Raw genomic sequence first — 22,185 nt, 5'->3', positions numbered from 1 at the left:
AGACTGAAACTTCAGGGTGCAAACCTCAGCTCCATCACATCCTCTTTGCATTGCTCTGCTAGTGCAAAGAGGCTGTCAATCTTGTTTACACAACTAGCAGAGGAATCCCCTGTTGTAGGCAGAATCTCCAGGTGAGAAAACCAGCATAGCAGGTTCTGACATCCGCCTCAAACTCTGGCAAACTGCTCTTTGGGGCTGTTGCAGCCAAGCTATCGTTAAAAGCAGCCCTATGGCTGCTCTCAATTACACCAGGATCAACCAGCCTCTTCAGAGCTCCTCCACCTCTGCTGTATCTAACAGAGACTGGGCAGAGGACTGAGCCTTCTGTGAGAAATAAAACCCCATTCCACTAGCACAATTCATGATTAATGTCTAAACACATGGAAATCCTAGCGGCTGTTTTCTGTTGTTAAGTGAAGTGACATTTTAATTATGCACAAGAACTTAAAGTCCGCACAGGCCTCAATGTGAACCAGGGTCTTTTCCATTGACAGTTTAGTCCCCATGGACTTCATACACAGTGACTGCAGATGTGAGGTAGTTTGCAACAGATGCTATATAGACAGCATGTGCCCGGTAGCCAGAGACGAAAAACTAGCCCATGAACTTTGCATGGCAGCAGGACAACTTTTATGAATAGCTAAGCAAAATCCAAATCTTCCCAAACACAAGGAAATCAGCAGCACTTAAAAACCCAACAATAAAAGCTAGGAAATAGCTTGAGGGACTGCCCCCCTTCTGGCACATCACTGGAAATGGGGCTCAAGATATGCGAGTTCTAAAGTAATCTATGGTGACAGGAAGCTGAAGTAAAGTGCACACAGCTAAAAAGTTTCAGGAATAAGTTAAAGGAGAGAACTGAAAATGAGTAAACAGCTATCGCTCGGTTATTAATTTAATATTTTAAATAAGTAATATTTTCAAATCAATGGTAAATTTAAAAGCTGCATCAAGGTTTTGGCCTTACTATTATAAAACTGGGTCAAAACAGAAAAAAACATGCTTAGCTACAAGCTAGCAAAAATACCACAACCCCATCTCAATTCAAACCCCACAATATTTGACTAGTACATCTGCGGAGATATTTTAAACCTTTCCTAGATTCAGAGACTCCAATACAACTTGGAAGACGTTTTTGCAATCACTTTAACATCACTGATATTTGCATCTCATTATCCTAGCATCAGAAAGCACACAACATGTACTGAACCAGGCAGGTGAATTTTACTGACCTCATAGTAAAAGTTAACACACCAAAAATATTAAGGCAGTTTGCATGTAGCTTCCAACTAGTCTCCCGAGAGTATCAAGATAAAGCAGAGAACTGGTGCCAAGTTGCCCAAGAAAAAATTAATGACAAACTCTATAAGACAATATTAAGATTAAAAGCCTTGCAATTTTTTTTTAAACCAGTGTCTTGCAAATTTGCTTTCTTATTTTTAGGTTACTTATGTTCATATTCATTTAAAAATTTGAAGGTTACCTTTGGTGAGAGGCCAAAATACAGAACAAAAATCACAAATCAGCCCAACAGAAACATCAAGCCTTTATTATAATGAAGATAAATTATGCCACAGAGGTCAGCTTGCTTCCATGGCCACCGCCTGGGACACCCACTGGCTAAGTGGAGAGAAGCACTTCTGATAGATTCACTAACACCACAAGACACCCATTAGACACACCTGTAACTTGGGCTACAGGCATGTGAGCATTTTGATCCAACTGAATTGCTTGCTAGACTGAAGTTGCCGAGAGTGAATGGGCCAGAGTAACCAACTTCCTTATTAGGGAAAACACATAATGCACTTGAAAAAAAAACCTACTCTGGGCATAAAGCTGTCACTGCAAAACGGAAATCAAATGACTTGCTTTTTCATCCACATTTTAAACATTTCAACAAAGTGGAAATGTTTACCCTCAAGTCTATTTTCATTTGGATAAAGTGATTTTACATGTTAAATGATTGCTGAACCCTTTTATTGGTAGTTGCAAGCATGGTGTCACAAAGCTTAAAAGCCAGCTTTTTAATAGAAGCAGGCCTAGCTCATGCTATCTGTTGTTGTTGTTTGGATTTTGAACAAAGTTGATGGAGTATGAGCCAGTTGAGGAATCCTGTTTGACCTGGAAATTTTCTGTCGACAGGCCAAAGGGTCGAAGAACCAAGTTCCCAAGATCTTTCAGCTTACCTGAAATGCAAAATTTAAAAATATATTAAACATATAACTCCAGCCTGTGTGTATAGGTGGGCTGAAAGATACTGAATTATCCATAGCTCCACAGGCTGGTTATACTATTTGAGACAGATGCAGTAGAAATCTCCACAGCGCATTCAATCCTTAGCCTTTGAGACCAATATTTTTTCCAATTATTGAGACGCAGTTACTTGTCCACTAGGAACTAAAAACAGATCAGCAAGCCATTGCACACTGTGTCCCGAAGAGCCTGATTCTCAGACACTAGAGCCATGGGGATTATATTTTAACTGGCTGCCTAGAAGTGTCTCTATTTTCCCTTACCAATCGTCAAGGCAAGAAATTACTTAAGACAGCAACAGCGAAGTGCTGCTCTCTCCCCAGCACTTCTATGTGGATTTAACTCTGATAACTGCACCATTTGTTGTTCCATTTCTGATCATTCTGAAAATTCTCAATTCCCACCTGGCTGTCAATTGAAACATCTTCAGTTTAGAAACAAGCTACGTAAAACATTCATTTAACTTTATAACTAACCCCAGAGTGCACATAAATCAGTAAAACTGTGTAAATATACACTTCTCAAAAACAGGTTTTGACAGTTCTCTCATTAGCTGGTAAACAGTGTAATTCCCTTGACTGGATTATGTTACACAGTGTTACTATAGTTAAATTATCCCTCTGGCCAATTAAGGAGCAGTATTAAAGGATTTTGAAGAGAGTTCAATCCAGTCCTATTCTAACAAAGAAAATGGCCACAATCAGAGGCCAATAGGGCAATGGAAGGCATAGTAAAGCTCAGAAGAGTTAATAAGGATCCTCAGATTTCCAAAAGGAACAGCCACAGATTTCAAACTCATATTTACTCCCTATTTGTGAACGATGATAAAAATGTACATGTTGCTAGATGAATATAGCCACGTGTAATGAACAAAGAAAAGGGAACCTGGTCTATACATACAAATGTATTTGCACATGCAGACTAAGAATTTAAGTTTCAGTGTATAACCACTTACTGATCATTTTGTCTGTAAAAGCCTGGTATTTGAGCACATAAGTAAGGACACGTAATTGCATTCCCACTGTTGAAAGTAAGGCCCTCTGAAGCCAACTTTAAAAACAGACAGACAGAGACAAAACTAACGCCACCAGCTACTGTAAACTGAAGTTCTGGTTGTATAACAGTAGTGTAACAGGTATTATATTTGATACCAAAGTTAATACAAACTAGGGGTTTCTCCTATTGATTTAGTACTAATTTTTCAAGAATTAATATGTTTTGACTTCAGATTTCTGAAACTATTAGTATAACTGGCACCTCAGCAAGGTGGTGAAGGTGTTTAAGGGCTTGATAGTATCTCCTGAAAGTTTTCTTTATAGACAACAGGTAAAATCAGCTCCCCCCCCCGAAAAAGATGAAATTAAACAGACAGAAGGGAACAACAATACCCAATACTGGCCTAGTAACACCAGGCAGAGCCACTGGAATGAGGCTCAGACAGCTGCAGGATCAGCAGTAAGCCAGGCAGTGGATGTAGAAAGCTGGTTGGCTTTGAAGGAGATAAGAGGGCAAAGTCTATGCTGAATGATAAATGCAGACTGCTCCCCAGATAGCAAACAAATTAAGTTGGAAGCCAGCGCTGGGCTTGGAGTAAAAGTCTACTTACGGGTTTTCTATCACTACATCCAATCATTATCCGCAGGGCTTTCCAAACAGACAATGGAAAGTATTTCAGGGAAAACAATAGTAGGTGGTGGAATAAAGGGGCTGGGAAAAGAACCACTAATCCTGTTTTTATTCATGATCTTGTATTTAAGAAACTTACAAATACTGCCCCCACCACTACAGAAAGGGGAACAAGCCTCTGCTTCTTAACATGTCCTGGAAAGACGTCTTCTGCACCAGCTCCCTACTCCCAAGCAGTGCAACCCTCATCTCTGCCACTTAAAAAGTTCCTCACAACAATGTGCAGGACTTTGCCCAATAGTTAGAGCTTTACTGTTGAGACTAATTGTTACAGTGAAACAATAACTTCACAGAGCGCAGTCTGGCACCTAATGCATTTAGCATTTGTCAAATCATCACATTAAAGGAGCCCATGATAGCGAACAGTGCCTTGTCTGAGAAATATTACTTTGTTTTTGAATTTCCTAGGTTCTAACTTTAACTCTAATTCTTGGAAGGTAACGCACGCTCCACAAATACGCAACTGCAACCTTAACTTTCTCATAACACAGGTGAGTGTGTGGGATGCTTGGACATTTCTTAAACATACTGAAATATATCCCTTGCATCAAGGATGTGCAAGCTAGTCTGAAACAAGCTATTCTTATGCTACACATTGCTAATAAGCAGCAAAGAGAAAGTTGATAGCACTTTCAGTCACAGCTCTCAGTTGGAGTTCAACTCCTGCACATCGTTTCAAGAAGTCAGTAGCAATAAACTACAAAGGTCACTAATGTAACTTCCGGTGAATATGGAGCTCTGCAGGAGAGTACCCTGAGTAATTTCTGGAAACTCTTCAGATCTTCTTTCAGTTTCAATGAAAATAAAAGTTACCACCACTGGTCTTGTCACACTATCCCACTGACAATATCGGTCAGCAACCACAATGGTTTATTACTGTCTGTTTATCACAGTCTGTTTAAGCAGGCTTACATACATAAGCAGAGACTCTTCTAGATATATTTTGTTTAGCACACTGCAAGTCAAGAGATCAGGTACAGATTTTACAAGGAGAGGCATCAAAATAAAGAACCTACACAGACACCAAAATTATTCTCTCACTATAACTTAAGAAAAAACGGTTACTTTCTCGTAACTGTTGTTCTTCGAGATGTGTTGTTCACGTCCATTCCACATTAGGAGTGCGCACGCTGCATGCACGAGCGTCGGAAACTTTTTCCCTTAGTGGTTCCTGGTGGGCCAGCGGGGCCGCCCCGAGTGGCGACACTGAGCTGTACATATATACCCCTGCCAGCCTGACCCCCTCCAGTTCCTTCTTGCTGGCGACTGCGACAGAGGGGTAGGAGGGTGGGTAATGGAATGGACGTGAACAACACATCTCGAAGAACAACAGTTACGAGAAAGTAAGTAACCGTTTTTTCTTCTTCGAGTGCTTGTTCACGTCCATTCCACATTAGGCAAATCACAAACTTACCTCTGGAGGAGGGTAGGAGTCATGGAACAACCGCCAACTGCCGCGTCCTCTCTGGCCTGCTGGTTCACCGCGTAGTGGGTTGTGAAGGTGTGCACCGAGGACCAGGTGGCTGCTCTGCAGATCTCCTGGATCAGGACCTGATAGAAGTCGCTTGCGCCCTGGTCGAGTGGGCCATGACCGCTGGGGCTGGAACACCTGCGAGCTCAGAGCACGCCCGGATACAGCTTGCAATCCAAAATGAAATCCGCTGTGCCGACACTGGGAGGCTTTTCATCCTCTCGGCTACAGCCACAAACAGCTGCACAGATTTGTGAAAGGGCTTGGTGCGCTCCAAATAGAAGGCCAGTGCTCGACGCACATCCAGGGTGTGCAAGCTGCAGTGACTCGGGTCCATATGGGGTTTCGGAAAGAACACTGGCAGACAAATGTCCTGGCCCAAATGGAATTGGGAGACCACCTTAGGGAGGAACTTGGGGTGCGGCCGGAGCTGCACCTTGTCCTTGTGAAATACTGTATACGGTGGCTCAGAGGTGAGGGCCCTCTGTTCGGACACCCTTCTGGCCGAGGCAATGGCAAACAGAAATGCCACCTTCCAGGAAAGGTGGAGGAGAGAACAGGTAGCGAGGGGCTCGAAAGGGGGTCCCATGAGTTTAGAGAGGACCAGGTTAAGGTTCCATGGAGGGACTGGGGGGGGCGGGAGTATGGGAACACCCTCTCCAACCCTTTAAGGAACCGTCCCACCATTGGGTGGGAAAACACCGAGCCCCCTGAGAACTCCGGATGGAAGGCGAAGACAGCTGCCCGGTGCATTCTAAGTGAGGACGGGGCCAGCCCCTGCTGTTTGAGGTGCAGGAGGTTCTTGAGAATGGCTTGCACCAGGGCCTGGCATGGCTGCACCTGTCGGGGCTCACACCAACAGGAGAAACTTTTCCACTTGGCCATATAGGTAGCCCTGGTAGAGGGTTTCCTTCTGCCAAGCAGAATTTGCTGCACAGGAAGGGAGCACTGGCTCTCCAAGGCATTTAGCCACAGAGCTTCCACGCCATCAGGTGTACTGACTGCAGGTCAGGGTGGAGAAGCCGCCCACCATCCTGCATGATGAGGTCCCGGTGTAGGGGCAGGACTACCGGGGCCTCCACGGACAGCTCTAGGAGCATTATGTACCAGTGCTGGCGAGGCACGCCAGGGCGATGAAGACCACGCCACCCTGTCCCTGCGTACCTTGAGCAGGACCTTGTGTACCAAGGGCAGTGGGGGAAACGCATACATCAAGCCCACTCCGCACGGGACTGCAAACGCGTCTGTGACTAAGCCCGGGCTGTGGCCCTGGAACGAGCAGAACCATGGGCACTGGGTGTTGTCCCTGGTGGCAAACAGGTCTACCTGGGGAAACCCCCACCTGTGGAAGAGCGAAAGCATGACATCCGCTCTGAGTGTCCACTCGTGCATGCGATACGACCTGCTGAGGTAGTCCGCCAGCTTGTTTCGCACCCCCGGGAGATAGGACGCCTTGAGGAGAATGGCATAGGCTATACAAAAGTCCCAGAGGAGGAGAGGCTCGCGACAGAGCAGCGGGGAACGGGCCCTGCCCTGCTTGTTTATATAAAACATGGCAGTAGTGTTGTCTGTCAGAACTGTCACGCTGTGACCACTCAGAGTGGCGTGAAAGGTCTGGCAGGCGAGACGAACCGCCCTGAGCTCCTTCACACTGATATGGAGCGACAGCTGTGCTCCAGACCACAATCCCTGCATCATGAGGTCCCCCAGGTGAGCCCCCCACCTGTGGTCTGACGCGTCCGTCACCAGCGTCAGGTCCGGCTGTGGGGCGGCAAAGGGGATGCCTTTGCAAAACCACAGGCTGCGACTGCCACCACCAGCAGGAAGTTCAGCACGTCCCTAGGGGCTGTCACTACCAAGTCCAGGGGGTCCCTGCCTGGGCGGTACACCCAAGCGAGCCACGCCTGCAGAGTCCTGAGTCTCAGTCTGGCATGCCTGACCACATGCGTGCATGCTGCCATGTGGCCCAGCAGCTGCAGGCAGCACCTGGCCATTGTCATTGGAAACTGGCGCAAGGAGGCCACCACTTGCTGGATAGCCCAGAATCGGGATAGTGGAACGCTTGCCCTGGCCTGCACCACCTTGTCCAGGACCACCCCTATGAATTCCACTCTCTGCGTGGGTACGAGTGTGGACTTGGGGACGTTGACCAGGAGCCCCAGCTCGAGGAACAATCTCAGGGCCACCTCCACATGGCCCTGCACTTCCGCCTAGGATCGGCCCACCAGGAGCCAGTCGTCGAGGTATGGGTACACCCCGATTCTCTGCCTCCGTAAGAAGGCCGCCACCACTGCCATGCACTTCATAAACACCCTTGGGGCCGCAGCTAGACTGGTAATGTTTTTGGCCCATGGTGAAGCGTAGGAACCGCCGATGCGCTGGGTGGATGGCGATATGAAAGTACGCTTCCTTCATGTCGAGGGCATGTACCCCGGATCCAATGAAGGGATGATGGTGCCCAGAGAGACCATGAGGAACCGGGCCTTGACCAGGAACTTGTTGAGGCCGCGCAGGTCTAGGATGAGGCGAAGGCCCCCTTTGACCTTGGGGATGAGGACGTACCGGGAGTAGAACCCCTTCCCCCTCAGGCTGTGCGGCACCACCTCTACCACCCCTGCCTCTAGCAGCGAGCGGACTTCCTTCTCTACGAGATGCTCGTGAGAGGGGCCCTGAAGAGGGACGGGGAAAGGGGGTGGGAGCGGGGGAGGGAGGCGAACTGCAGCGAGTACCCGTTCCGCACCGTGCGTAAGACCCAACGGTCTGACGTAATGGTGGACCACTCATGGGAGAAACGGGACAGGCAGTACAGGAAACAAAGGGACAGATCCGGTGACTGGTCTGGTACGCTGTCCTCGGGTGCACCTTCAAAAGCCTGGCTTAGTGCCCGGCTGGGGTTTGTGCTGGCTTGGTTCTGGCCCGACGCATTATTGTTACGATTGTTGTTGCACTGTCGCCTGTTATCCCTGTCTTGCCTACGGTAAGGCTCATGCCTATGGCCAGGCTGGTACTGGCATTGAGGGGGAGGCTGCAGCTTAAAGGGCTTCCTCTGGGTCGCCAGGGTATGCATACCCAGCGACTTAAGCGTAGCTCACGAGTCCTTGAGGCTGTGCAGCCTCATGTCTGTCTGGTCCAAGAAGAGCCTGGACCCTTCAAAGGGGAGGTCCTGGAGTGTATTCTGGACCTCGGGCAGCAGGCCTGATTCCTGGAGCCACACTGAGCACCTCATGACCACCCCGATGTAATTGTTCTAGCCACCATATCTGCCGAATCCAGGGAGGCCTGGAGAGAGGTCTTGGCTACTGCCTTGCCCTCATCCACCAGGGCCATGAACTCCTGTTGGGAACCTTGGGGGAGGTTGTCTTTAAACTTCCCCACTGCGGCCCAGGAGTTGAAATTGGGCCTGTTGAGGATGGCCTGCTGGTTCACAATCCTCAACTGAAGGCCCCCAGATGAGTACACCTTTCTGCCAAAAAGGTCCAGGCGTTTCGCCTCCTTCGCCTTAGGGGCGGGGCCTGCTGTCCATGGCGCTCTTGTTTACTGCTGAGACCACTAGGGAGCATGGACTTAGGTGGCAGAACAGGAACTCATAGCCCTTAGAAGGGACAAAAGTATTTACGCTCCACCTCTTGGCCGTTGGGAGCACTGGAGGCCAGGGCCTGCCATATAGTCTTATAATTGGACTGAATGGTCTTAATGAGCGGGAGCGCTATTCTGGATGGACCTTCGGGGCTCAAAACGTCCACCATGGGGTCCTCCTGCTCAACCATCTCCTCGGCCTGCAACCCCAAGTTCTGAGCGACCCTGCGCAGCAATTCCTGGTGGGCTCTATGGTCTAACGGTGGAGGTCCGAACACCTCTGTACCCGCCACTGCCTCATCTGGGGAAGACAAGGAGGTTAGCTGCTGCTTGACCCCCTCCAGTTGGTCCTCCTGCTCCCCTTCTCCCATGGGAGGGGCCTCCGGCTCAGGCTGGGGCAGGAGTCCATGGGACAGCACCGGACTCGGTGCCGGTCTCTCCCGTTTATCCTGGGGGGATGCTGGAGGCCTGGAAACTGTAGCCTCCAGCACCGTCTGCCATCAGGTGCAGGGACGGGGACCGCTGCACCGAGTAACTTGCCCTGGACGGGGCCCGTTGGCGCTCCTGATAGGCCCAGGGCGTCCAGAAGGGCCAATGGCCTGGCGGCCCCCATTGCAGTTGCCAGCCCACCTAAGGGTCCCTGCTGTATGGGGCCTGGTGCAGGTAGCTATAGTGGCTGGAATCGGCACCGGACTGCGGCGATGACGATCACGAAGGCCATGGTGGTGCCAATGATCTGCACCGTCGGGAGAACGAGCGGCTTCTGGCGGAGTGGGAGCGCTACTGGTATCCCCAGGGCTGGGACCGAGAGCGGGACCGGCATTCCCTGGACCGGGACCATCTGCGGGAGTCCTCTGGCAAGGGCTGTCTCAACTCCTCCCGGTGCTGGTCTCTGGGTGGTGCTTCAGAGAGTGGCATGCCCTTTCCGGTGCTTCCTCACACTGACCCACTGCCAGTGCTGCAACCTCCTTCTGGGCCACTGGCAACTGTGAGTCTGCGGAGTCGGAGCTCGACCGGGACCAACTCCGGGAGAGGCACTGGGACGGTGTCCTCGAGTGGCACACCATTGCCGGCTTACCCCTTGATGGCACCCGGGGCACGGGTGCCGGAGGGTTCTCCCCATATGGGAGGGGGCTCACCGCCGACAGCTTGATAAGGTCCTTTGCAGCCTCAAAAGGTGCCAGGCGTAGAGGGCTGATCTGTTATGCCCTCGAGCCCATTCTCCGCACTGAGGTCACTTAGGTCTGGGCTTGGTGGGGCTTGTGCTGCCGGTACCACCGGTGTCAGAGCCGGTACCGCGGCCTTCCTGTTCTCATCAGCGCTCGGTGCCTTGGAAGGTGCCGGCCTCCTGTGCAGGGAATGACAGCGCATTCCTTTCGGCTGTGCCTGGCGCTCTGGGGCCGACAGTTTTACGGTGCTTAGCCAGTGCCGGGTCTCTCAACAGCTCTGGGGCACTACGCACCGAGGAAGCCTGAGCCGGCGTTGGGCCCGGCTCCGGGCCCGGCAGCTGCAATGCAGCCTCCATCAACAGCTGCTTTAGATGAAAAAGTCTCTTTCTTTCCTTGTTCTTAGCTTAAACGCCTTGCAAATCTGACACCGTTCAGTTTGATGTCTGTTCCCCAGGCAATGTAGACATGAGTCGTGGGGGTCACTAACTGGCATAGGTTTGCGGCACATGGCACAAGCCTTGAAACTGTGGGCCTGTGGCATGCCCCGCAGCCCGGGGCGGGTGCTGGAAGCCTCCAAGCACCTAATGACTTAAGTGTCCACAACAGGTATGTTAACGAACTGATAACCGCTACTGTAAAGGCTAGGGGACTGCTCTTCTACGAGGGGGGGATGGGGGGTGTTCCAACGCCACCACGGATGGTAAGAAGGACCTGGAGGGGGTCGGGCCGGCAGGGGTATATATGCACGGCGCAGTGGCGCCACTCGGGGGGCTCCGCTGGGAGCCACTAAGGGAAAAAGTTTCCGACGCTCGTGCACGCGGCACGCACACACCTAATGTGGAATGGACGTGAACAAGCACTTGAAGAACTATTGTACAAATTCATAGATTATGAACCCAGAAGGGACTATTGTGACCATGTAGCCTGGCTTCCTGTACAACACAGGCCACAGAACTTCCCTGAATTAATTCCTGTTTGAACTAGAACATCTCTCTTTATTATATCTTTGTCTGCTAGAACGAAGAGCAAATTTTGGTTCTTCATGTAGGTATTTAAAGACTATGAACAAGTTGCCTGTAACCTTCTCTTTGTTAAGCTAAGTATATTGAGCTCCTGGAGTCCACCACTATAAGGCAAGTTTCCAATCCTTTAATCAATCTCATGGCTCTTCTTTGAATCACACCAATTTATCAATATCCTCCTTGAATTGTGGACACGAAGACTGGATACAGTAGTGGTCTCATCAGTGCCAAATACAGAGGTACCATAACCTCCCTACACCTACTCAAGATTCCCCTGTTTATAACATCCAGTGATGACATTAGCCCTTTTGTTAAATGACTTCACCACCTCTGAAGGACGACAGTCTCATATTTTGCACTGTGCACAATGAAAATGATGCATCTGCAACGTGGCAGCACACAGATCTAGGCAGGATCAGGGCCTCATTGTGCTAGGCACTGTACAAACACCAGACAGTACAAAGTAGCTCATATATAGTACATCAGATCTCAAAATGCTTTACAAAGCAGGGAAGTATCTCTGTTTTAAAGATGGGGAAACAGGTGGAAAGAGATGACGCAGCAAGTCTATGACAGAGGTGGGAACAGGACTCCCGTCTCCTGAGTTCCAATCAAGTGGAACTACGAGGACTGCTGTATGCTATGACAGTATTTCAGATCAATTTAAATTCCACCTGCAATAGACCAAAAATGCAGCACTGTTTCCACTGTAATTTAATCAATCTCAGACGATTTAGGGTTTCGGGGGGTAATGGGGAACAGAAAGGAAAGGTAAAGAAAGTCAGTTGCTTGAGCACATCTCCGTTCCATGCAGTGGCTGGTCTTTCAGAAGTATAACTGATGAAAATCATTATTACTTCTACATCTATACTCCTCTGTTTTCCATATAATTCAGATTTCAGTTCAAAGGGCTAATTCACTAGTGGATATTCCTTAAAGAGTCAGTGAATTTAGGTTGGTCTTTGGAGATCAACATCAAAATTCTGCAGTCTTAAGATAACTATATTTATGCAGAAACAATGCCAATGTTATCAGGCTTTCAGCTTATTTTATCCAGAAAGACCTTGTCTATACCAGAGTAGCTGGCTTTCAGGGCAATCTTTGCTTTTAATTCAATTTTCCATCTGGGTTAATTGAGACAAGGAGATCAAGTGAATTGGCTAAGGTCACTCAGTGAGAGGCTCAGCTAGATTAGCTTCCTGGTACCACGGCCATTGCTTTAACCTCACTAATGAACTATTAAGACAAGTAGTTTATAATTTACACTGCATCCTGAAAGCTTTTTGGTCATAGAACTTGGAAGTTCTTCATAGTGTCTATGTCATCAGGATAAATAGCTACCTTTGTATTTGGAAACAAAGAATTGGTCATTGCTTAGCTTCAATCTTTTGGGTGAGCAGTGTCTTTGTCTAACAGTGGAAGAATCTTGGCATAGTTTGGATCTCTGGCACATTCTTGGAGCCAGTTGTAAACAAGTTACGAATCATCCAACCGCTGCAGCTGGCCCAGGAGTATGCAGATAAGTCCTGTGTCAGGAAACAGTGAAGGGCCTTTTCTAATCAGAGTTAGTGTGTCGGCCCTTTTCCGGTCATACTGAAGCCAACAAACAAAAAATAACTCTCTTGGTATTCTTGCAAGCTAAGCCATTCGTTTTGGAAGCCAGATGCTGTGTAATATATCTGATATTTCAAGCCCTCTCTCTCTAGAAATCTGCTCAATCATTTAAGCAATAGTTGAGTTACAGTCCATCTTCTGATTTAAGTCTTTTTGAGACATCCATAGCGGCCTCTTTTGTTGCTACTCATTTAAGTCCAAAATGAAAGACTTACTTTTTCCAGGAACTCTGGCCCAAACACAGTTCCTTCTGCTTACAGCACATAAACCCATCATTGTAGAAGGGCATGCCCTCCCACCCCCTCACTACTGGATTAAGGTTTGTTCTCTCTCACACACGCGCACACACACCATCTCTTAAAGAATAACTGTGCTTGGAAACACAAGTGACTCAGCAACAAAGTGTTCTTACCTCTCAGTAGTCAAGTGCTTATTTGTCCTGGAGCAATGTCAGGTTTTCTTCTTTCAGAGAGTTAGTGTTTACTCACAACAAGGTTATTTTGATGGACATCAATCTTGACATTTTAAAAGGCATCATTCGCACATAATCTACTGTGTCCACTCTCTACTTGGAGTTTCACCATAAGAATTTATTAGACAATACATTATAGCTATTTACAGATTCCCCATTAACCTCTCAAATACTGCTGAAATCAAGAAATGAGGCGTAGAAATGTGTGTAATCTATTATCATTCAGCTGGATGAAATTTAACTCCCCCTGGCAATTACGATCAGTTGACAGATACACAGGAGTATACCTTGTTAGTTTGTTTATGAACAGATCTGATATTCATCGCTACTGAGTCTTGTAATTCTTCTAATATAAACCTGCAAATATTACCTGTTTTGTTTAGAAATAAAAAGATAAGCAGAACAGTGCTTTGAAATTTCTCCTGTTCTACATAGCAAACATAATATTAATGGATTAAAAAAACCAAGGCATATTAATTTGCATTATGAGTTTTGACCCGTGAGCAAAGTACTGCATTTCTAACAACGTAAGTGAACAAGTTAAAAAGAGCAGGGCAAGTCTGCTCCCCTCTCTCAATCATGTGTTAAAAATGAAGTAAAAAGCAAGCTCACAACTGATGTAGATTTAGTTGCCGACTATTTCACATGATCTCACATTCTCCATATCTGTAGCATCAGGGCTTAGCAGACTAGTCAGAGCTTGCCTTCTAGCAGAAAGGAGCAATTCTCATTCTCTTAGGCACTAAATCTAATGAACATTTGCTGATCTCAAATAGCTGGCAAAAAAAGAGGTGCTGAGGAAAGCTTGTGAGAAAGGAAATCAGGTGCTCTGTTTTGATAGGCTTTCCTATTGGTTATTAATGTGATTATGCACTAAGCACACTTTGCAGTTTTCTGGTGTGCTCTTATTTATGCCCTTTACACAGAGGTATCCATTACTTTTTATATGATTTGGCAAATTTAATGAACAGGAGGAATTGGGTCAAATAGATTGGCCAACAGTGCAAGCGGCACACTGCCTACAGATTGTATAGAAAGTTTTGGCAATTTGATACTTCTCTTTTCCTTTTGTAGTACGTGCAGAAAACCTGTACATAAACAGCAAACTGCTGAAAAACCAGCATTTAGGTCTTAAGCTTCCAGTAAATAGGTGGGTTATGGTTATCATCAATGAATCAATCAAAAGAAAGGCAGCAAATAAAAACAAACTGAGATGGGCTACTGCATGTTCATGTCCTATGCATTACAGTTGTAACCATGTCTGTCCCAGGGGTGAGGTAATATCTTTTATTGGACCAACTTCTGCTGGTGAGAGAGAAAGCTTGTCTCTCTCTCTCTCTCATCAACAAAAGTTGGTCCAATAAAAGATATTACCTCACCTATCTTGTCTCTCTAATGTTCATGTCCTGGCAACTTAAGTTAGGCATAAGGTGTTCACACTGAGGAAGTCAAAAGCAAATAAAAGTCATGCAAATATATTGTATATCTGCAAAGATTTGCATAAAGTTAAGCTTTTGCCATGTTTGTGAAATTGATAAAGCAGAAGTTAGTGTCAAATTCCAAACAGGCAAGAGGCAGCAGTCATCTGCAGAGGCTGGCTGGAAGCATGAAAATCACTTAATGTGAATGCCAGTCTTTAGGTATTTCTACAGTAGTTTAAAGCTTTAAGGAGAAACAGGCATAGTCTGACACCAAAGTGATTTTTATGTTCCCATCTTTATTCTGTCAGTGGTTTACTGCCATATGCACCAACACATTCACATGCAAAAATGCCCAGCCAGGCAATCCATAAGAAAAATCCAGGCAAGAATGTGTACACTGACTTATTTACACACAACTGATTAAAATGCTGTGGTTTTGTGCTCCTGGCACATTGTGCTGTAACAAGTAACAGCGGAATATGAGTAAGCAGGAAACACTCTGCAACACTTGGGAAAGGAGCAACTAACTCTACATATTAAAATGTTGAGGTTTGTTTATACCTATGTGTAGCTTTCAAGACAAGGTGTTAGTTTGCTGATTTAAGTCTGTCCTTGGGAAAGAGTATATTTCTAACTAGAAGAATAAAAACCTAGGAAATTGATGTTACTTGTTGCTTTAGCCATGGTGGACAGACTTTAATCTGTAAAACCACATGGTGAACCCTTACCAAAGAAGGCTGTTAGCTGCTCTCCAGTACCCTGATCTTGCAGAGACTTAAGTGCATACTTAGTTTTTACAGGAAAAGGGGCTAAGTTGCCAGAGCTTTGAAGAGATGCACTAAATATATTGCACTCTCTTTGACAGCCCCTGAGAAGAGGAGTGGGGCAGGGGCATTCTCATCACTAGCACCCAAGGTGATCTACCATGTACTCACTGTGTAAGTGCCTTAAGAAAGGTGGTGAAGAAAACAGTTGTCAAAGTACTACAAATATGAGAAATTTTCAAAAAATAATTAGAAGCTTAAATTTAAAAAGTTATTTTTAAAAAAGGACCAAAGCTCTTTTGTTGATGCATAATGCACGTTTGATAGGCAGAGCAAAGAGTCACGAAAACTAATTTATGTTTCAGACAGATGAAGATTGGCTGGGTGAGATTTCATGTAGCTAAGTCTACTGCTCTCAAGAATGGGACTGTCTTGCAGTAAGCGAAAGAGCTTGAGCCTAGAAAGCACATACAGGAGGAAGAGACTTCAGGTCCCCCTCTAATTTCATTACTCACTAATTATGGTAACACTTATCTATCTGGAGTAACTCTGAAAAGTCAGGGTATCTTGTGTACACGTTTTAATTGTATGACCACAGCACATTCTTCAAATGGCCATGCCTCAAGACTCCCATTCCCAGCTGGGGTACAAGGAACTTTACTGTGAAGTGGCAAGTTCAGGGGACTAGCCTGATCAAAAATCAGTATTCCAAATGTAGTTTTTAACTCTCCTATTGTGCCTATGTATTACAATGATTCTCCAAACATACCTGCTGCAACAGTGATTGCAAATGGAACAAATAAAATAATACTTAGGTGTTACAGAATACTTTTCATGGCACAAGACACTATGTCAAGCCGACAGTTTATGTCAAGCCCTAAGACTACTATATCAAATCAACATCTCTTGCACAAGTAAACTGACTGCATGTAGGGTTGGATGCCTCACCACATCTCCCAGAAATCCAGTCAGCAGCTTGGCTGCGTGCGTGCGTCCATGCAGCTGTATATGACTGCTGATGGACTTAAGTCATTGCTCAGCTCTGGCACTAGGGACTCTACTCCTTATTTGGAGGTAAAACTCCTAACAAAGGACCAGAGTCTGATCTCGGTTACACCAATTTAAATCCAAAAGCCAGAACTTCACTGGATTTAGTGAGATCAGATGTAGCCTGATGTCTCCTCTCTGCATCAGTGAAAAGCACAGGATAGGGCTTGTAATGATGGCTTTCATTGCTAAGTCTATTGTTTTAACACAGCCTCACATGATTAGGAATGAAATCTTTCTGCCATCAGTACCATTAGCAATAATTCTGACAGAAAAACAAAGTCCCCCAAAAGCTCCAGAGACCTTTTTCACACAGATAGATATCTAGCTCACTATACTCAAACCTAACCCCAAATCCTGAAAGCAAATATCTTCCTTCTCAAATCATCCACCTTCATAATTTATTTAGATCAGCACCACACTTTACATCGTATTGAGCCTCTTACAAATATGGCTGCTGAAACTGGTAACGTGCCACAGCTCTAGATATCCTTATTACATGCAACTTCACTTAAGGCTACTGGGAATAGACAAGTACAGAGCAGGAGTAGCTGGAGGACTCAGCTTTCAGCCTCACTGCTCTACAGAGAAGAGTTCAATTTAAGAAAACACTGACTTCAGCAGAAGCTCTTGAAACAATCCTTCCTTCCTAGGGATTACACAGTGCACAAGACAGATGGAATGTTTTTAACCTGGCTCTTACTAGATTACTCAAAGGATGGGTAAAAAAAAAAAAAAAAAACACACACACACACGTATGAGAACGTTTTAGCTACTATTATCAACCTGAGGCTGACTAACCAGATTAGTAAAAAATTGTTTCTAGATTTTTCAGTTTGTTTTGTGCATTCAACAGCACTGTGTATAGTCAGTTTCAGTTTGTGCCCTGTGTGATCACTTGCCCTTTTATGTATGCATCTTCCAAACAACATTAATAATAAAGGGAGAGAGGATTTTTTGTAAAAATAATAAAATAAGGAAAATAAAATAATAAAAGCACCAAAAGTGTCTGGACAACTCTGGCAGTGGCATAGTGCCTACCAACAGTTACCAACTCATATTTTCAAACTGACTAGATTTCAATTAACACTATGCTTTAAATACAAGAGAAAATGCAATATTTGGGCTGCTGAAAATTGCATCCAATATTCCAATTACTATTTTTTAAAAAGTATTCTAAGCATCCAATTTTCATCTGTGTTTAGCCAAGGAACTAAGACTTCATACAAGAAGATTACTTACACTCATGAAAACCACATCTGAAAACCAATCATATTTGGCCAATGTATACTAAATAATAATTCTATTTTTTTTTTTGGCCATTTCCTTATTTCTGAGCATTGCATGCAGGTGCTCAGACACCGCAATCACAGGGGCATATAAGTACTTAGAATCTAATTAAATCAATGAGAAGACTGTTTTCCCTGAACAATTTCATTAACAGTACCCTTTGGCACAAATTTGTCTGAGAGGCAGCATAGTTCAGTGAATAGAGCATTGGGCTGGAAGTCAGGAGACTGTTCTATTTCCAGAGAGCCTAATGACCTGCTGTGATGCTTTGGGTGAGTCACTTCACCTTTGTGCCTCAGTTTTCCCATGTGTAAAATGGGGATACTGATATTTACCCTCCTATTTGAGATCCATGGATGGAGACTGTCACAGAGCCAAGTAGTTTTTCACAGCCATTCTTTTATGCACAGCAGATTCAGAGATACATCGGCACTAGAGCTGGAAAAACAGTTTTGTTTGAAAAACTGACACAAAACTGCCTCTAAGAAAAAAATGTGTCTTTGCCAAATTTGTTTTTGAAATTTTCCAGTTTAACAAAAATGGAAACATTTCTGAAAAAGACTGAAATGTTTCCAACAATTTGATTTTTGTGTGAGGAAAATATTTCACATTTTTTGATCAGCTGGACTATGCACTTTACAAACAAGACTTGAATAATTTAAAAAATGTTATCCCATTAGGAAACTGGTAGAAAGAGTCTTTTAGGTCTGAAGGGAAAGGAAATTTGGTATTTTTATAGACCCTTGTCCACATCTATTTTCAGAGTTTGGTATAAAAGAAAACGGACATTCTTTTTGCAGAAGAGATTGAGTTCTTTTCTAGAAGGACAGGTCAGAAGTGTGACTAGGGTGACCAGATGGCAAGTGTGAAAAATCGGGATGGGGGGGAGGGGTAAAACAGGCATCTATTTAAGACAAAGCCCCAAATATCAGGACTGTCCCTATAAAATTGGGACATCTGGTCACCGTAAGTGTGACACATCGGCACCCCTGTGAGGTGAAAGACTGCATGACAGAGCTATATGTAGCACAAGCAAGAAAGTGATTCACTTTTCACAAGTACTAAAAATTTAAATTTTTCTTGTTGAGTGTCTCTGACAGTTGCTTCCTCAATAATGGTTTCAGCAAGGCAATTTCAAGCAGTAGAATTTTCCATGGCGAGGGAGGGGGGAGAACCCACAAAAACAAAACAAGCTCCTCCCCCAAAACAGACATCTAGTAAGATTTTTTTTTTCCCCTTTTAAACAACAAGTGCTTTGGGAGATTTACCCACTTTTGTCTACAAAGAATTTTAACTAGTCATGCAGTTTTGTTATTTCTACAAAACTTGTCATAAAGATTACTGTGCACACAAATTATATGCATGAATTACTTACCTAACATTTCTGTTTTTAATTTTTCATTCCGCTCTTCAATCTGTCTAGGTAATCGCTGAAAGAGTGTAAGAGAAGACCAGATTCAGAAGGATACTTTTGGCAAATCTTATCAGATAAATGTATATACTGTATTTTGCATATACATACCCAGGTCGTAGACCCACTACTTATGGTCTAAAAGAAATGCAGATGTAAAACACAGACATTTCCATCTTGTTTAAAAAACCTAACATCTGCCCTATTAGATGGGGGAAAAAATCAACGTTCATTTATAAATAATTTTTCATGTCTAGGTTAAGGTGGTCAGATGAAGCCTATTTACTTTCTCCTATTTTAATTGAAAAGCAAATAGAATTAAAAAAAAAAAAGACAGAATCAAAATCTATTTTTAGCTATATCTCCAGTGTGGCACTTATTAGTCTTGATAAAAGAGACTGTAAAAAGCCGACTGCAACCAGGCACCGTGTTTAAGTTATGAACACAGACATACTGGGTGTGGGAGGTGAAGGGGAGATTGCTGGGAATCTGGGTCATTTGCATGAGATTGTAGAGAACTTCCATTTTATGAAACATATTAGAAAATTTCAGATGGTACTTTTGTCAGCTGTTCTTTAAATTTGCTATTTATGCACTTCAGGATCTCTTGTTTTAATAAAGAAGTACCTTGTTATGTAAGACATGACACACCCAAATCTGAGAGATGACAGAATGTTAGAGATCAAGGACTCTATCCTGCAAGTTCCTCCATGGTGGAGGGGAACTCCAGCACCCATATGAAGTCACACTGTGCAGTATCTGGGTCCTAGTTACATACTCTTCTTGCTATTGAGTATCGCATTAGGCCTTTGGTGCAATCCTCAACAATGAAAGCTTGCAAGTTTATTTTAAAACAAGGATATTAGGCAATTTTACACAAAGTCTTAAATTTCTAGAAGTCAAGGATTTCTTAAAATTATGCCTAAAACAGTTGCTAAGCCATCAAGTCAGCTCACACCCTTATAGTGCATTCTACAATGAGCTCTTGCCAGATGAATACCATGAAAATATTAACGAGAAGTTTGTTGCATTGTAAGTGTATACAGTACTTCACCAAGACAGAATTAAGGGATTAAATTTACCATTTTGGTAAAGAAAAAGAGGAGCAGTCTAATGTATATTGATTCACAGAACCATCACTGTTATAACAAAATTAAAATGTAGTATGGATGACATCCATTCATTGTACATCACATATATATTCAAAGGAATTTTTCTGTTGTGCTCATCAGCTTATAACAGAGCATTTGAGGGAGTAATTCTATGCATTGAAAAACTGCAATCACAGCTCTTAATGCTAGCAACTCTTTTTGCTGGAGATAGACCTGTGAAGGAGCAGAGACAGAATAGCTCCAGAAGTACCCTCCATAGATACATAAATAACAATCACTGATTATAACAGGTGAGGAATTCACTTCTCACCTGCTCCTGGAACTCTAGAGATCTTTATATGTGTAATTCACTTTTCAGGGGGGATAAGCAGGAGTTGGGAATGAGTGAATGGGGTATTCAGAGGTAGAGGAATCTCAGTTTCAGGAAAGGGTGGAGATACCAGGTAGGAGGAAGGGTACAGAGTGTTCCAGATTCCCCTAACTATAGGTAGTGGGTTCCACGCATAGCTGTAATATGTCGTTAGCAATTCCCTCACGTAGGTAAGCACAGTAGATCCCTAATACTAGCTTTGACATAGACTTAGTTTATTAAGAATCCATGACATAATGATTCTGCAGCCACAGAGTTGAGTGCACAAGAACATCAACAGTAACAAAATTTATTTATATGCTATTATAAAATTATTAGAACATTTTTTAAAAGATCAAGACCTCTCCAGTTAGAACCTTTGAACACAGAACGTTTGAACTGTAGGAAAATTTTGCATTTTGTTGGATTATTTTTATACACCACCACCATAAAAAACTCTGAAACTAGGGTTACAGTTTCAAAATGCTGGATTTTAAATTATTCTTTTCTTGTAACAGTTTGCTTCTGAAGTTGGATAAAGAACTAGAACTGAAGTTTGCTTCGTTTGTTACATTCTGTAATTTAAAGCCTTTCTGAGCCATTATATGTAGGTTAGCTGTCCTGACATTTTTTTATATCTATATAAACAAACACCTATTTATAACAAAGAAAGAAGCTCCTGGAGAGAGAGCTGCTTTTTAAGGTTTCTTTACAGACCATTGCAGGCTGGTAGAGACACGAGATTACAAATATCAGCATTGGGTTATTTGTTCTGTTTTTGTTTGTTTTGCTTTTAAAAGTACGTCCTTGAAAACTCCAGGTGCCTTTGCTGTCCTGTATTAGAGGGTTGGCAGGTATGTGGGGGCAAAGATGCCCCTTTGAGTTTCCACCATTACTGCACCCATGGAAGAATGTCTTGCTATGCCAGAGCTTCAATACTAATGAGAAAAAAATAGGCTTAAAAAAAAAGTCAGAAAAACTGCAGGAGTGAGGGCTGTTAGGGTATGGAATAGACCCCAATTTTCTAGAAACCACATTGTTCATTTACAGCTAGATCAGACAGTTGTGCAGGATAATGCACTGAAAGATAGCCAGAAAGGCTTTTCAACAGATATTCTCTGGGGAGTGGCTCCCATGGAGGGATGCAAAAACTTAAACTCCCCTCCTGCCTCTCAATGATATTGATCCCCACTGAACTAGTTATTTCTGCTAAAGTGAGTAGCAGTGATAGTGAAAGATCCAATGTTAACATTAAAGTGTGCCACTGCAGTGGTGTGTAGACAAGCCCTCAGTATCTTGCAAGGGGCATATTGCAAATTGGACTGAAATAAGATAGGTGACAGACCAGGGTATGTAGGCATCACTTACTCTCTCTTTACTTCCCAACTACAAAAATAAGGATAATTACCCAACATGAAAGCACTTTTTAAAGCTACACATCAAAGAGAGCACTGTGTCCATCCCTGACCGGTACAAGGTCGTGAGTGTCTCACGTATCCCTTCCTGACTGGTACAAGGTGTTGAGCGT

At 44.3% G+C, this 22,185-nt stretch overlaps 1 protein-coding gene across 4 annotated transcripts in view; it reads right to left on the bottom strand.

Annotated features, from left to right (window-relative positions):
* TTC1 (tetratricopeptide repeat domain 1) overlaps positions 1-22,185 on the bottom strand; it is a 68,743-nt gene that overhangs the window by 22,485 nt on the left and 24,073 nt on the right. For 3 of the 4 annotated variants that reach the window (XM_048862452.2, XM_048862455.2, XM_048862453.2), the window contains exons 7-8: positions 19,161-19,215; positions 1,534-2,186 (exon numbers count right to left, since the gene is read on the bottom strand). In XM_048862452.2, coding sequence (XP_048718409.2) covers positions 2,050-2,186; positions 19,161-19,215 — 192 coding nt within the window. In that variant the 3' untranslated portion in view covers positions 1,534-2,049. Of the gene's footprint in view, positions 1-1,533; positions 2,187-19,160; positions 19,216-22,185 lie in introns of those variants that run through there. The other variant, XM_048862457.2, reaches the window with a different exon arrangement.

The sequence above is a fragment of the Caretta caretta genome, chromosome 8 (assembly GCF_965140235.1).
Source record: "Caretta caretta isolate rCarCar2 chromosome 8, rCarCar1.hap1, whole genome shotgun sequence".
NCBI classification, from domain to species: domain Eukaryota; kingdom Metazoa; phylum Chordata; order Testudines; family Cheloniidae; genus Caretta; species Caretta caretta.
The sequence above is the reverse complement of the archived record's forward strand: the minus strand, read 5'-3'. Positions and strand labels throughout refer to the sequence as shown.